Raw genomic sequence first — 15,340 nt, 5'->3', positions numbered from 1 at the left:
ATTTATATCCCAGTGCTTCCATGCCCCATTGCCCAGTGCTCTCAACGTAGTCTTTAGCAGCCCATTATACCTCTCAGTCTTTTCAGAGGCTTGTGGGTGATAGGGGATGTGATACACCCACTCAATACCGTGTTTCTTGGCCCAGGAGTTTATGAAGTTATTTCGGAAATGAGTCCCATTGTCTGATTCAATTCTTTCTGGGGTACCATGTTGCCACAAAATTTGCCTTTCAAGGCCCAAGATGGTGTTTCGGGCAGTGACATGGTTTACAAGGTAGTTGCTTCCACCACGGTGAGTATGTAGCACTTGTCCTGGCATGTTCGTGGTCCAATATAGTCAATTTGCCAGGCCTCGCCATATCGAAAACCCAGCCACCGCCCTCTATTCCAGGGAGACTTTACTCGTGTGGCTTGCTTGATTGCAGCACGTTTCACATTCATAAGTGACCTGTGTGATGGCCTCCATGGTCAGGTCCACCCCTTGATCACGAGCCCATCTGCATGTTGCATCTCTCCCTAGATGTCCTGATGTTTCATGGGCCCATCAAGATACAAATAGCTCACCCTTACGCTCGCAGTCCAGGTCCACCTGAGCTACTTCGACAGCCTTCTCTACCTGTTCATTGTTTTGATGTTCTTCAGTGGTGCAGCTTTTGGGCATGTGACCATCTACATGACATACCTTTAGAGTGATGTTTTCTACCTGGGCAGCAGTGTCTTGCCACAATGCAGCAGCCCAGATGGGTTTACCCCTGCGCTGTCAATTGGTCTTCTGCCACTGCTGTAGCCACCCCCATGGAGTATTAGCCACCATCCATCAGTCAGTATAGAGATGGAGTATGGGCCACTTTTCTCCTTCAGCAACCTCTAGGGCTAGTTGGATGGCTTTCACTTCTGCAAACTGGCTTGACTCACCACCTCCTTCAGAAGCTTTGACGACTTGTCATGTGGGACTCCACACAGCAGCTTTCCACTTCCAATGGTTTCCTACAACATGACAGGATCCATCAGTAAACAGCATAACGCCTTTCACCTTCTGATAACTCATTATATGGTGGTGCCTCTTGGGCACGAGCCACCTCCTCAGGCAATGCTCCAAAATCTCTGCCTTCTGGCCAGTCCACGATCTCTTCCAGGATTCCTGGGCGGTTGGGTTTCCCCAGCCAAGCCCATCGTGTGATCAGCGCTACCCAGTTACTCCACGTAGGGCTGGTTGTGTGATGTGTAGAGGGCATGTTTCCTTTGAACATCCAGTGTAGCACAGGCAATCACAGTGCCAAGAGGAACCATGCTTCTGTACCAACTTCTGAAGCGGTTCAAACCCCCTCATATGCTGCTAGTATCTGTCAGTTGGGGTGTAGTGGGCAGGGTAGGTAGCTGTTTGATCTTCTGTGTTCACAGTGGCTACACCAAAAGCCCACCGGTACCCCTTTGGGTCCTTGAAGTACCCTCTCCTGCGGTAGTCTATACCAAGGATACAAGGGGCCTCTGGGCCGGTCACAGTGGTGTGCTTTTGCCACTTGTCCCTTGTTAAGCTCAGCTCAGCCTCCAATACAGACAATTGTTGGCCTCCCGCTGTCACTTGAGAGATCCAGATGGGTTCTGTGCCCCAGTGCCCTGATGGCACCAGCGTACACTGTGCACCGGTGTCTACCAAAGCCGCCTACTTCCATAGGTCTGATGTGCCAGGCTGTGCTGGTTTTGGCTGGGATAGAGTTAATTTTCTTCACGGTAGCTGGTATGGGGATATGTTTTGGATTTGTGCTGAAAACAGTGTTGATGACACAGGGATGTTTTCGTTACTGCTCAGCAGTGCTCACACAGAGTCAAGGCCTTTTCTGCTTCTCACACCACCCCACCAGCGAGCAGGCTGGGGGTGCACAAGAAGCTGGGAGGGGACACAGCCGGGACAGCTGACCCCAACTGACAAAAGGGATATTCCACGCCATATGACGTCATGCTCAGCATATAAAGCTGGGGGAAGGAGGAGGAAGGGGGGGACGTTCAGGGTGATGGCATTTGTCTTCCCAAGTAACCGTTAGGCGTGATGGAGCCCTGCTTTCCTGGAGATGGCTGAACACCTGCCTGCCGATGGGAAGGAGTGAATGAATTCCTTGTTTTGCTTTGCTTGCATGCGCGGCTTTTGCTTTACCTATTAAACTGTCTTTATCTCAACCCACGAGTTTTCTCACTTCCACTCTTCCGATTCTCTCCTCCATCCCACTGTGGGGGGAGTGGCTGTGTGGGGCTTAGTTGCCGCCTGGGGTTAAACCACGACAGTCCTTTCTGGCGCCCAACAAAAACATTCAAGAAAACATTCAAGGTCAGGTTGGATGGGGCTTTGAGCAACCTGATCTAGTGCAAGATGTCCCTGCAAGACACACAATTAGATTGTGTTTGTACACAGCAATCATTTCAGAAGCATCAGAACCAGGGTCAGAGGATCCTTCCCAAGGCACCTGTAACATGAGCAAGCGTTAAAATAACAAAATCAAACCTTAGTAACTGTTAATGGATTCTCACTTGCAGTTTGCAATACTAAAATTTGCTGTTCAACTCAGCATGAAGTACTGGTGCATGTACTAATACCAATAATAATATCATAAGAGCCAAAACATGAAGAAATCCATTACAGGCAGATGTAGAATTACACAGAACGTAGAAGCAACGCTGAGGCATTCAAATGCAAGACGGAAACACAAAGCCCCTCGGGAGATATGAGCAGAAACAGAACACTGGAGTTAGAAGTGGCATGCCAAAAAAACGAGGAGCAGGCCAAAAAAGGAGGAATTGAAGTAGCTGAGAGAGAGCCAGGCACAAGTGGGACAAAGGAGTATTTCATAGCCCCAGTGCAATAAACACTGGTTATTTGGAACAGTAACTATGCAACACATTCAGAACAACATTCGTATCGTTTTCTTTGCAGTAGTTAAAAACTACATTTTTGCTTTATTGTTATGTTTGAGAAAATACTGCCTGTTCTTAAGAACTGCCACTTGCCTTCCACTCCCGGAGCCAGTGGGGAGTTAATTGTTGTGTTGCCAGTCTACGAGACAACCTCAAGTCAAATGATCTGCACACACACCAAGAAGTTTCCAAATCACCTTGGCCAGCCGCTGTGTATTTTGGACATCTCAGTCACAAAATGACAACATTTGGCAAGTATTTAATTTGCTGCTAAAACAGCTCCAAAGCTATTTCCACTTTCTGAACTGTGGAGCCAAATCATTTGGCGAGTTCCCATTAAATATCTATACAGACCTGGTTCCACAAAAGCTGTATTCCGGTGTCCTAACCACTGAACCTACTCGAGAGCTGTGGCAAAACAAATTATAGACTTTTTATGCAGCTACTCATGACCTTAAGTTTAAGAGGAAACCGGGAGAAGTCCCTGTTCCAGTTTTTTGCTGACATATTTGGCATTAAGCTTTCCACGTTTGCTATGTTTTTGCTCTAAGACATCCTCTGTTGATGCCAACATCGTAATTAATTTACAGCACATTCTGGACAGTCTCTAATGAAAACTTATGACACCAGTTAGTCTTAAAAGCATCCCCAGCCCTTGAGGCAGGCTTCACTGCCATCTGAATATAGTGCTCTACACACATACACAAAAAACTTCCACCTAGCAAAGCACACACATGACTAAACCAAATATTCTGTAATACATTATGAGTGCATTAACGCTTACCCAAGTATACTTGCCAAGTCATCATCTTTCATAACAAGCTGACCAGGATGTGGTTTAAGCGCGTTAAGTCACCAAACTATCAAAGATAATTTGACATGGCTGAAAGCGATATTCCATTTTTCCAGAGAGGTTTCACAGTCGACTTAGCAGAGGGCTATACCATACCAAGGGTTACTGACAGGTTCCCTAAAAGTATCTTAAAGCTTTAAAATTCACCTAAAAGTAGCAGAGACAAAGTGTGTTCACATATGGTGAATTACCATTCAATTGTGAGTTATTTAAAGTTTCAGCACTCTTTAGTACTTCAGAAAGAAAACACAGGAAAACATGAGGAAAAGTCACAGCAAATTATGCCTAAGAGACTTCTGGTTTTAAACTATATCCATTAAAGAACACTTTTACAAAAAGCTACAAAGAATTTAAGTCTCACAGTCTAAGAGAAGATGGGGGAAGAGCACACCTTGTTTGCCTCAAATGTAAATTATTTCAGGCCAAAGAAACTACAGGATAATCTCTGCCTTTTTCTGTGGAAGCCCAAAGCATGTAGCACCAATGCTTCAGAAAGTAAAGTAAAGTGGTGTCATTATCAACTGAAAGCATAACATAAGGAGCTGTATGATGCAGAAACAACATTGCCAGTTTTCACAGCAAAGACCTTCTTCCTTGCAGGGTTTTAAAAAGGATATGATCTGACTAAACACTCTTCAGTACGTACAAACAACGTTGACAGTTTTTCTCCTCCCTCGTCTAAGCACACTGAAGACAAGACTATAGCTACTTCTACGCCTGCAAAAAACACTTAGCTTTGAAGAAAGAAAATCTCCTTCCAGTTCTAAGTTAAAATATTTACCATTTAGATTTTTTTTTCTAAAACATATAGAATTATTGACAATTTCTCAGCATAAAATATATTTAAGATTTCTAGCTATCCAGCTCTGAACAGGAAACCACTATAATGTCAATTAACCAAGAAATATTGAAAAAATGAATTAAGAAAATGGCTAATTCCATGGCTCTAAATGCAGTAACATAGAATTTGATACCAAGAAACTTCCAAACTGGACATCATAAAGGAAGCCTTCCATCCCACCGGCATTGCAGGCCCCAAAAAAATCACAGGCACTTTGAGCACAATACGGTGAGGTTTAGGATGGAAAGCTACCTCTGAAAGCTGAACTGAAAGCTCTATTTTATACTGGATTCCTTATTATTTTAAATACAAACAAATCAGTGAACAAAGAAAATGACGAGAAGTTAAGAGTTTAAATGCAGAGATTTATATATATTCTTAAAAGATATACAGTAAGAATTCTTAAAAAATGTAATATGAACTTTATTGCATATATCATTCCATAATCTTTTGGAGATAAGAGAATAAATACAACAAAACCTTTAAGTTACCAAAGGTGGGAGATATATATCTGAATAGAATTGTCTGTCAAAGTGACATAAATCATCTTGGAGATTACCAAACCATTTGATTTCAAATTCTGTGGCTGATGCAGTTACCAATGATGACAGGGCTGAAGGGCCTATGCATTTTACTTCACCCTGAAATTCCTCTTTTAGTTTTTCTGGTATAAGATCCTGCCCCATAACCTGCAAACAGAATAAGAAAGATGGGAAACAAGAAAATAACTTGCAGAGAAAACAGCAAATATGACATTAATAACAGATCTTTACAAGAAAAGCCTTTGACACATGAACCACATGCTGTCCAGGAGAACTTTCCAAGTCGCGATCAAGTTGTCTGTCTGTTGCATTCTGCAATAAGCACAGAGAACTGAGAGCCCGAGCTTCACAGCTGAACAACCCCGCCAGCTTCTGGCTACACTTGTACGGGGGGATTTTTACTCTCTGAGTAGCAGCGGAAATCTCAATGCCAACTCTGCGTTCAATGCTCACCTTGCAACAGCACCAACACTCTGATCTCTTCCTGGGGGGTGTCGGACCACGGGAAGCAAGGAGAGAAGTTTCTTTTCCCAGCCTTTTCAAAACCTGAGATAATCTGCATGCTACTGCCCTCTTACGGGTGAAATCCCACAAGACTGCCTGTCAACCCGGCAATGGCTTGGCTTTTACTAACTTAAAGCTGTAATACTGACAGCAAAGTTAGAATCTCGCTGGCTTCCTTTTGTTCCTCAAGATAAAAGTCAGAAACTCTATAAATAGCACTAAAAATGTTTAATCTCTATGAATAAAGTCATGCAATGTTACTCTCCTCCTTTGTACTTCTTTAAAACTAGAACCCAGTGCATCAAACAGAATGAAGAAATCATGTAAAAGGATCTCTGGCTTTTTCTGAAAATGGTTAGCATCTTTTCTGGAAGTGTTTAATACTGCTGTAGCCATCAAAGTAATCTCCACTTCCATTTCATACTTGTGAATCACTTTGTGGCATCTAAAATTCCTGAGACAAAATCTGCATCCCAGGAAATGCACAGTGATGATGCTTCTGCAAATACAAGTCCAATGAGAAACTTAACAACCCTGAGCATTCCCGAAAGGAGAATCTCAGCAGAACAGAGATACACGTGCATGACGCAAGCCAGCACTATATAGGTATCACTGTCAGTTCCAGATAACACACTACCAGGGCAACCCGCCCCAGCTAATTTACCTTGCTTCCTGGCACAGCTAATTAGCTCAGGGGAGTGTCACACTTACAGGACTTTGTGCCTGAACTGGCTCGGGTACCTCAACCAGCCTACGTGTAGCTGAGAACTTGCACACAATGAAACATCCCCTTACCTTGGTCATCAACAGCAAGGAGTTTCCATTGAAACCAAGTCGTGCCACTTTGTCATCAATTTCTTTTTGACCTTTTACGTTACTCTCTAGCACAAAGGATGACTGTTGCAACTGGGTAAGCTGAAGTAAAAGCCTGAAATGAAAGAGGCAGTTAAAAAAAGGCACAGCTGGCAAAAGGGTAAGTCAGCAAACCTAAAACCAAACAAAATACAATACTTTAAAACCATCTCTTCTTCCTGACTTTTGCCAACTGCAAAAACTGCAAAGAAATGAATACATCCGTATCAACCTACTATGGGTACAGTATATCTGTGCTATGAGAGAAGTACTGAGAAGTATTTTTTAAAAACAACACGCCAAATATCTCTGGTTGCTCTGCACGTTTTTCTCCCCATGTATTCATCACACAATTCAAAAGCGAAGCTCAGATCTGCTAGCGTTAACTGCAGTACGTCAGGTGTCCCACATCCTTATTAAGGCCTAACAAGCCAGCAGCACATTTTTGCCTATGGCAGTGATTATCTTTGTAACCTGAAAAGCTAGAAATATCAAACATCCTCCCCACACAGGCCAACCCTGGAATATTTTCTAAAAGCTTTCATCACAGTTTTAGGTTCAAGGCAGTGCCCCAGAAGTCACCACCATAATTCGGTGAAGGTTAGACGTTGTGCTCACAATGTGGCTTCATGTCACAGAGGGACCCCATCACCAACTGCTCGACCAGAGAGAGCAGTGGCAATTTCCAGAGTCTTCCTCACATAAGGACTGTAAAACATGTCAGCAGAGGAAATATCTAAGTACATTCAACCAAGGGACCACTGGGACTTAGTAGTATCACTACTGAAACTATGTTTAATTCAAGCTTTATGCATAACGAACAAACCCGATTTTTTTCATCACATTTACCAAAGTTAAATGAAGCACGTGTTGTAATAAAGATGTATATTTTTATGAAGAGAAGACTTAAGATCTTAGATGAAAGTTTTCATTTGAGCATTATAAACATCGGCATTTACAAGTCTGAGCCAACAAACCATTTCTAAATTCAGTAACGTTTTAACCGGGAAATTCAAAGTAAAAATGGAAAGTATTTTTAATTGGTAAAGTGTTTTTGTTCAAAATTTGCATCAACATAACGTAAGAAAGAATGAAAATGAAACAAAACCATGTCTCCAATGGTTTTTTTGTTGACAAAACCAGAAGAGTCAATTATTCATGATGCTTTAACACAGAACCTTATTTCCTACAAAAAGCAATACTAACATCCCTTTTCCAGGTGCAATTTGCCCTGCATGTATGTTTATGCAACATCCACATCTCACTTAAAATCCAACAGACCTGAAAATATTAGACAACCTATTTGATGCATAAGCCCTGGGCAGGGGAAAAGCTTACCCTGGACAAGTGTATCTGCAAATATAAACCACAATAACACTTTGTGAAACTGTGCAGCCAAGCAAGGAAATCCCACAATTTATAATTGTCTCTATGCTGAACAATACACACCGAAACAAGCAACATAAATTATTTTAATACAAAGGTAGCTTTAATATTCAATATCAGTACTAAATCTATTAAATTCTCCCAAGTAGCAATTACAGTCACTGTCTCTTAGTCTGAGTACAGTTAAAAGCTACTATATCTTTTTTTACATTTCTTAAATCTTGCCCTAAGAGGGCAGTTATAAAGTGTTCTCTGTAAACATTTTTGGAAGTTCATAAAATGGCTTTAAATATGTTCGGTGACTCATACATTATTGAGAGGCAAGAGGGGGAAAAAAAATCCAAGACTATTTTAACAAAAACAGTTCCCAACTATCTCTTTGAAAGATTATGTTTTGGGGATTTTTGTTGTGTGCAAGAGTTTTAGGAAGAGAGGGAAGAAAAGGAAAGAGCATTTTAATGCAGCCCTGTCAATCAGCTGTCACAGAGTTCATTTTTCAACCTCATCCATTATGCAGATTGGGGTATTATTATAAAATACATTTTCGCTCAAGCATGAGGCTTCAAGCAAATAAGACAGGTGGCACTTGCAGAAGGAAGACTGGCTGGCCTTCCCTTTGGGGCATTTCTGCTGCTGCATCTTTAATACCAAACCAGGAAACAGTCATGCTTTAACAGGCTGTTGTATATAATTACTTGAAAAGATTCATATAATAAGGTCATTAAAAACCGCTTTTCTTCTCAACAGTGCATGACACTGGTTTACTCTTTCCACTCAGATTTAGGTTGTTCACAGCTACCATGCTAGTGGATTTTGTTTTTTAGATCTGAAGCAATAGCAGGGTGCTCGTAAGTTAGCGTTGCCAATGCTGAAACAAACATTTAAATTGAAAATGTAAACTGAAAATATTAAGGCTGGGAAAAATATGCTTTAAATCTCTCAACTGGGAGAAGTTAACATTATTCTAAGAATACGTTTAGTTACCTTGCTCTAATAAACGAGGCACATGCCTTTATCCCAACTTTCTTCGACGTGTTCTGCTCCCAGGACTCGGAGGCTGCGTGTTTCCCTTCATCCATCCTTTCCAGTTCTTCAGAAGTGCAGAGGAATTCTTTTACAGCTTGGCTGCTCCTACAAGTCACTGCATTCTCCCTCTTTGTTTCTGTAGCAAGGCTGGACCAAGGGCCTTCTTCCTGGCCGTCTGATCTGTGAGGCTGCAAATTAATCTCTCTTCCAGTTGATGTTTTGAAACTACTATCACTTACACTAACCTCTTCAGACTGATTTAGATTTGTTGCTGGAATGACTAATGGAGACAAATTTTGTAAAAGGCTCATATAAGCTTCAGCAAGTAACTTCCAGTACCAAGGGTTGAAAGGATGTAAGCAGATCAGTTGCTGCAGACACGTGATCTTTTTTTCTACATTTTCTAGACCCTGGTAAATGGCAAACTGCAGGTTGAGAACCGTTGTCAAGTGATCTGTGTTAGTAGCGCCGTTTCTCTAGAAACAAAAGATAACAGATTAAAAACAGGAGTAGAACAGAATCATCCTTCAGAGCCTAAGAAAATGTCTCCCTGAATAATAGCATACAAATATCACTAAAGGTAATTTTAAAATTGTACTAAACTGTGCTCTTAATTTTAAATGATACAACGTGACACATCATGCACAATCAAGCTGACAGCATTCCCTCTAACTGCCTTGTCCCAGTTTGAAAGGGAAGAAGGCCCCAAATGTTGTCATTTGTTTATTTGCCTTCAGAGTTTTATACAGCTGCCCTTCTTTGTAGTATAAACACCTTTTATATAAAATAAACAGCAGCAGTAAAATTCTAGCAGACTTCAGAGCCTCTGGACTTTTTCCTTTATGGGAAAAACTCAATTTCTGGTGGCAGTTTGGCAGCAAGTATACGGAAATAAAAGGGAGTTTTGAACCATCACTTTTACAGTGGAAAGATTTAAGCACTCATTTATCCCCTTTCTTATAATTCCTATTACATTACATTAATTCTGCCTGGCAGAGCATGATATTTAGTCCCTTCCAGGACTACCAGCCTCCCTGCACAGGGAGCTCATTGTGGTACAGGGTGTTCTGATTTCTAAAGAGTGATTATATCTGCAGTGACAGTTACCCTCTGTTTACCAAATACTCTGAGGATTGAACATCCTGAAGGATTATACACTTGAAGATTATTTTTCCAAAAAATGGTCCATATAAAAGAACTACTGGCAATATTTTCATGTTCAAAGCCTAAAAGAAAGATTGCATTATTTACCATTTTTTCTGCAATATCCAGAGCCTCCTTGTGCCTTCCTAGGCGAGATAAACACCGAGCCTGGCCCTCTTGGACATCTCGTCTCATTGCAATGTTACTGGGAGGTAAGAGCAGTAAGCAGTTTGAGTATTCACACAGGGCTTTCTAGTAGTGTCGACAAAAAGAAAAGCCAAACAAAACAGTGAGAGGTTTTCATTTAAAGGTAAGCCTGACAGTATGTTTTGTTTATGACTACAGTCACAAAGGGAGTTCAGGAGCTGAAGTCCGCATTTTCGTTTCTCTGGACTCAGCTACCACCTATGCTAGCAACACATGAGGGCCCCGGTACTACACAGCCAAGTCTAGACGGTGATGAGCAACCTCAATCCTAACTCGTGTTTAAGCCTTGGCAGGATTCACCACACATCTGTCCACCTCTCCCCCACCAGGCCTGATCCAGAAGGGATCATCTACCGACCTGGGCAATATGTGACACAAGGCGTCTTTTCCCCAGCTACCAACTTAGTGATCAGAGCACTCATCCTAAATTTGGGGGACTTTGTTTCAAATCCATGACATTCTCCATGGGAAGGTTTGAACCTGCAAGTACCTCACCTCACATGAATAACCAGCAAGTTGGAGAATACCGCAGGGAAGATGAATCTCCAGCGTTCCTGTAGGGTGGTTCTAATTTGCATGAAATTATTAAATGTTAATTGGGCTAAAGAAAAAGACAAGAATGAGCAATACTTCTGTAGCTTAATGCTCAGGGCACTCAGCAGGACTCCAATTAACATTTAAATACATTAAATTAAGTATTCAGTGAAGCTAAGACTGGAATCTTGGTTCCTCCCCCTCCATGTGAGTGCTCAGAGCAGAAGACTAAAGAGCAGTGCTCATTCTCCCATCTCTCAAAATGAATATTTAATTATTCCTTGCAAACTTGAATGGTTCTAACAGAAAGAGCATCCAGGCAACATACCCTAAATAACTCCTAGCAAAATGGCTGAAATATTTTTCTTCCCTGGTGTTATGTTCACATTCCTTCTCAAGCAAAAGAGGGAGCTCCCCTCTGCCCAGTGAGTGCAGCAACCACTGGTGAAAATGTAATTTTGTTTGCAGTCTAGTTCTGGTAATTTTATGTGCAGTCTGATTCTGGTTGTGTTGCAGTGATCCAGGTTAGCAATAAGACTGAAGACTAGACATTTTTAACACGGATCACTGCAACAGAAAAGGATTAGAAAGCAACGGTCTGTTCCACTGGAAGATCTGAGGGGGTGTCATTCTCTCCTGAGAGGGCACCACAGCGCACAGCAAGGAGCAATCTGCTCTTCCTGAGGGTCAGCAGCCATGTCTGACCGCAGCCTGAGGCATCTCTCTTCTCAGCACACTTATGAATCCCTTCAGGGTGTCTCAGCTGAGATTGGAAAGCATCTGTCAGGTATAGACAAGGCAACAGTAGCGCTGGAATAATGTTAAAAAGCAGAAGTCAGTGCCAACCGAGGTACAAAAAGATCCACAAATCCAATGGGCAAGGCAAAAAGAGTGAAGTCAGAAGTTGGCCTGAGGGCTTTGAAATCAGGGAGCCTGTAATGCAAAGCATAGCCTGGAACAAGATGCTATGACAGCTGAAACAAGGGCAGAAGCAGCTGATTTCAACCAGGAAACAAGGAAACAAAAGACTGGATCCTGCAACTAGGACTATAGAGGCAGGAGAGTATCAATAATCAGGAATGCGGCTCAGGACATAGGCAGGGAGGACAGGGTCTAGGACTACAGCAGGCAGGAACAGAAACAGGGAACATAAATGCACCCCAAAGGCACAACCAGCCATCCAGAGCAAGGGGAGACAGCAGAGAGGTGGGACAATTAACGATGAGGCTCATGAGCCAAATGTCAGGAGCCTGACAACTACAGTCAGCTGACAGCGGGGGGAGCTCCGAGAAAGGTGAGCAGCAGCCAGGTGGTTGCCAGTGATTTAACAGCCTTTGTGGGACATGGTATTATCCCCAGGAGCAGAGAAATCCACATGCTTAACTCTGGCTGACCATGACTTCCATGGCCACAAACACCAGCTCCGCTCACTACTGAACCACTCGGATGTGCAAGCCTGATCTGGATCAGCTCTGGGTGCAGAGCAGCGTTTCTGGCCAATTTACATTGACTTCACGCCGACTCCTGGAAAGGTGACATCTGGCTGGGGGAGCTTGCCAGAACACAGTTACCCGTCGTGGCCTGACCACAGCTCAGCCAGCAGGACGGCTCTTCACCAGGTCACCGCGACTGCCCGTGGGGCTGTCGTGTTTTCAGCACAAACGAGGAGCCATCAAGCTGGACGTAACCGCACCACAGACTCTAGCAGCTCTAGGCCATGGCTCAGCCGGGTGGCTTTTATATAAATATACGTACACATTCACTCAGCACACCGGGGACTATAGGATCACCCCAGTTTATATCCCCACAGCTTCCACCGACCAGGCCCAGGCTCGGTCCAGGGCCCAGGCCGTGCAAGAGCCCTGGAAATACCTCAAATTCCTGCCGCCGGTAGGCCCAGTCCGCCCGGAACTTGCTGGCCGTTAGCCCGCCGGCGCCTTCCCCGCCGTCCGCCTCGCTGCGAAACCACTGCGGGCACAGCACAAACCCGTCAGGGGGGCTGAGGCCGCCCCCGCCGTACCCAGGCCGCCCCTTCGGCCGCTCCCGCCGGGCCCGCCCGCCGCCCCCGGCTCCTCACGCGGGGCTCGCAGTGCTTCGCGCCGCAGGGCGGCCCGGCCCCGCCGCCCGGGCCCCGCTCCCGGCTCGGGACGAAGAGGGAGTCCTCAAACTGCCAGCCCAGCAGCGGCTCCATCCCGCCGCTCCGCCCGGAGCGGCCCCCGCCGCGCGGCGGCAGCGCGCCCCCTGCCGGGCCGCCGCTCCGGGAGGTCCACCGAGGGCGGCGGCGCGGCGGAGGCGAGCCTCCGGGGAGCACCGAGTGAGGGGCGGCGCGGGCTAGAGGGGACGCGGCGGGCAGCGGCCATCTTAGGCAGGGCGGTGTGAGGGGGGCTGCAGCGCGCGGCCCGCCGGGAGTTGTAGTCCCGACCGCGGCGCCTCGGGCCTGGCTCCCTCCGGCCCTGCCCGCCGGGTGCCTGAGGCGGGCGCCCCCAGGCGGCCTCGCCGCCCCCCTACACCGGCTGGGAGATGAGAGCGGGCTGCGGCAGGGCGGTCCTTGCGCCAAAGCGGCCCCCGCCAGCCAGGAAGCGCTGCTAGGCCGGGGCGCTGACTGGAAATAGGGGGGGTGGCAGCCGGGGCGCCGCTGGCCTTGCCAAGGGCAACCCTGCCAAGCAAAGCGAGAGCAGAGGAAGGCTCTGCCTCAGGGCTGCTTGTGACTCCTCGTTTTGGCCTTTGCCCGTTGGTTTTAGGAGGTGGGGGGGTAAACGGGTGCGGTTTGCGCTCCCCAATGGGCAGCAGGGACATCGCACCTCCCCAGCTCTGGCGAGGAGTTTGGTCACGAATCACCATAATGGAAATGTTGTAAGATCCTGTAACAAATACTTGAACCAAAGTGCCCCGCGCTTTGATAAATTAATTGCATAATTATAGAGTTGTTCTGTTAGTATCTTGGCCTGGTGCCTGTGCGGGGGTTGGGTGGGAGTGTATTTCGGTAACTTTTCCATTTGATTTCGGTTCTGCCCCAAAGCAGAAGAGGAAACTTGTGAAATCTCAGGCTTCCCAAGACAGGATTTCCCAAAGCCCCCCTACGCTGCTATGGGAAAAGAGGACATGACAACATAAAGACTGATCCTAGAGCTTTGTCAAGACGTAAAGACTCTCAGGCACACCATCGATTATTAACGGCACCTAGATGAAGATGTAGCTACCCCAGCTGTACACCCTGCCTCATAACACTACTGTACACAGAATGAGTTGTAAGTGTACCGCGATGCTGTTTCCTCTCTCTGCCTTGCCAGTCCGTTCATCCAGGAAGGTCCATTTTGTCCCATCTAATCACCGTGCTGGTTTGGAGAAGGTGAGCTGTATCCCTGTATTTCCCTAACCTGAAAAATGGACTAATGAACCTGTCTATACCAGAACAGCTTTTGAGGCCAAAGCACTGCTTGTATAGATAATTTTAAAGATTTCCTTCTAGTAGACATGTAAAATACAGGTTCTGGGTTTGGGTTTTTTTGTTCTTTCTAAGTGGATATATGCTCAAAATATCCTTCCATACCAGCATAGCTATGACTGGATGTAGCATCAGCTGGCATAAATCCCTGGGTAGAAACTCAACTTTGGCAGGTAAATTTGATGAGAAAATAAAAGGGGATTCAGGTTTCTTTTGCTTTTAAACTTGCTGTTTGGCAAACAAGCCCTCCTGAACATAGGAAACTGCTTAGCAACTAAGTCTGGAGGGAATCAGGAGTTTGCTTGACATGCTTCAGTCTTCTTGTTGCAAGCGTCAAGGTAGGCGAGCAGAGTCAGAGTTGCTTGTATGTGCACACCAAAACCATCTAGCTTCCTCCTGCCCGCAGACTCGTGTGATGAGCTCCTGCAGAACAGAGGCAGAGCGCACAGGAGTCAGGCTCCAGAGGTTAGCATTAGCGTCCAAACAGTTACAGCGTCTGCACTTCTCCTCACATACACTGGACGTAGCGTTCCTTTCCCACTCCTCCAGGACTGCCAGTCACGCTGCAACACACCAGTCTAATGAGCAAAGCACAAAAATCCAGCAAGACGATTAAGAGCAAATCAAAAAGAAGAAAAACCAAAAAAGCAACATGAGTAATCAAAGTGAAATGTGGCCCCAGCTCAAAGTAAAACACACAAAGAGCAAGGCTCTCCCAGGGGCAAATCCCAGAGCAGCCGGTTGGCTGCCAGCTTGGATTGCGGAGTCCTCCAGGGCTGGGGGTTTCAGCCATCGTTGCCTCTGAGGATACCAACGTGGTCTGCAAAGGCTCTGTGTTGCAATGCAGAGAATGCCTTTGTCTGGTAAATCAGTGATAGGAGAGCAGCGATTCCTGAGCACCACGCAGGGGGCCTAGCAGCTGACTGCATGGTTTCAGTCGTAAGTCATAATATTGCCTCTCTTCTTTCCTCCCTTGCCTGACTCTCCCCTTCCCCTGCCTCCCCTCAGACATTTAAAAGGCTCCTTGTGTATTAGCTACAGGAATTAAAAAATGCAACTTTAGGAAATTCCTGTGCCTTGTCAGCACCAGAGATTTGCTCA

At 45.3% G+C, this 15,340-nt stretch overlaps 1 protein-coding gene across 1 annotated transcript; it reads right to left on the bottom strand.

The window, feature by feature from the left end:
- Positions 1-4,944: 4,944 nt before the first annotated feature.
- On the bottom strand, positions 4,945-12,985 carry C2H8orf76 (chromosome 2 C8orf76 homolog). The gene is made up of 6 exons (XM_076329157.1): positions 12,872-12,985; positions 12,667-12,762; positions 10,162-10,305; positions 8,869-9,386; positions 6,442-6,574; positions 4,945-5,289 (listed from the first exon to the last, which is right to left on the bottom strand). The coding sequence occupies exons 1-6, from the start codon at positions 12,983-12,985 to the stop codon at positions 5,083-5,085; spliced, it is 1,212 nt and encodes a 403-aa protein (XP_076185272.1). The 3' UTR covers positions 4,945-5,082.
- Between the last annotated feature and the right edge of the window lie 2,355 nt (positions 12,986-15,340).

Source organism: Aptenodytes patagonicus, chromosome 2 (genome assembly GCF_965638725.1).
Source record: "Aptenodytes patagonicus chromosome 2, bAptPat1.pri.cur, whole genome shotgun sequence".
In the NCBI taxonomy this organism is placed as follows: domain Eukaryota; kingdom Metazoa; phylum Chordata; class Aves; order Sphenisciformes; family Spheniscidae; genus Aptenodytes; species Aptenodytes patagonicus.
Note: the sequence above shows the minus strand (reverse complement) of the source record. Positions and strands in the feature narration are given on the sequence as shown.

What these genes read in the sequence shown, in the direction of transcription:
- C2H8orf76 (XM_076329157.1), bottom strand. Translation starts at nt 12,985, where the DNA reads ATGGAGCCGCTGCTGGGCTGGCAGTTTGAGGACTCCCTCTTCGTCCCG. An exon ending in TGGATATTGCAGAAAAAATG is followed by an intron (nt 9,387 to 10,161) that starts GTAAATAATGCA and finishes TTTTGTTTCTAG; the next exon opens with AGAAACGGCGCTACTAACAC. An exon ending in GCCTCGTTTATTAGAGCAAG is followed by an intron (nt 6,575 to 8,868) that starts GTAACTAAACGT and finishes CTTTCATTTCAG; the next exon opens with GCTTTTACTTCAGCTTACCC.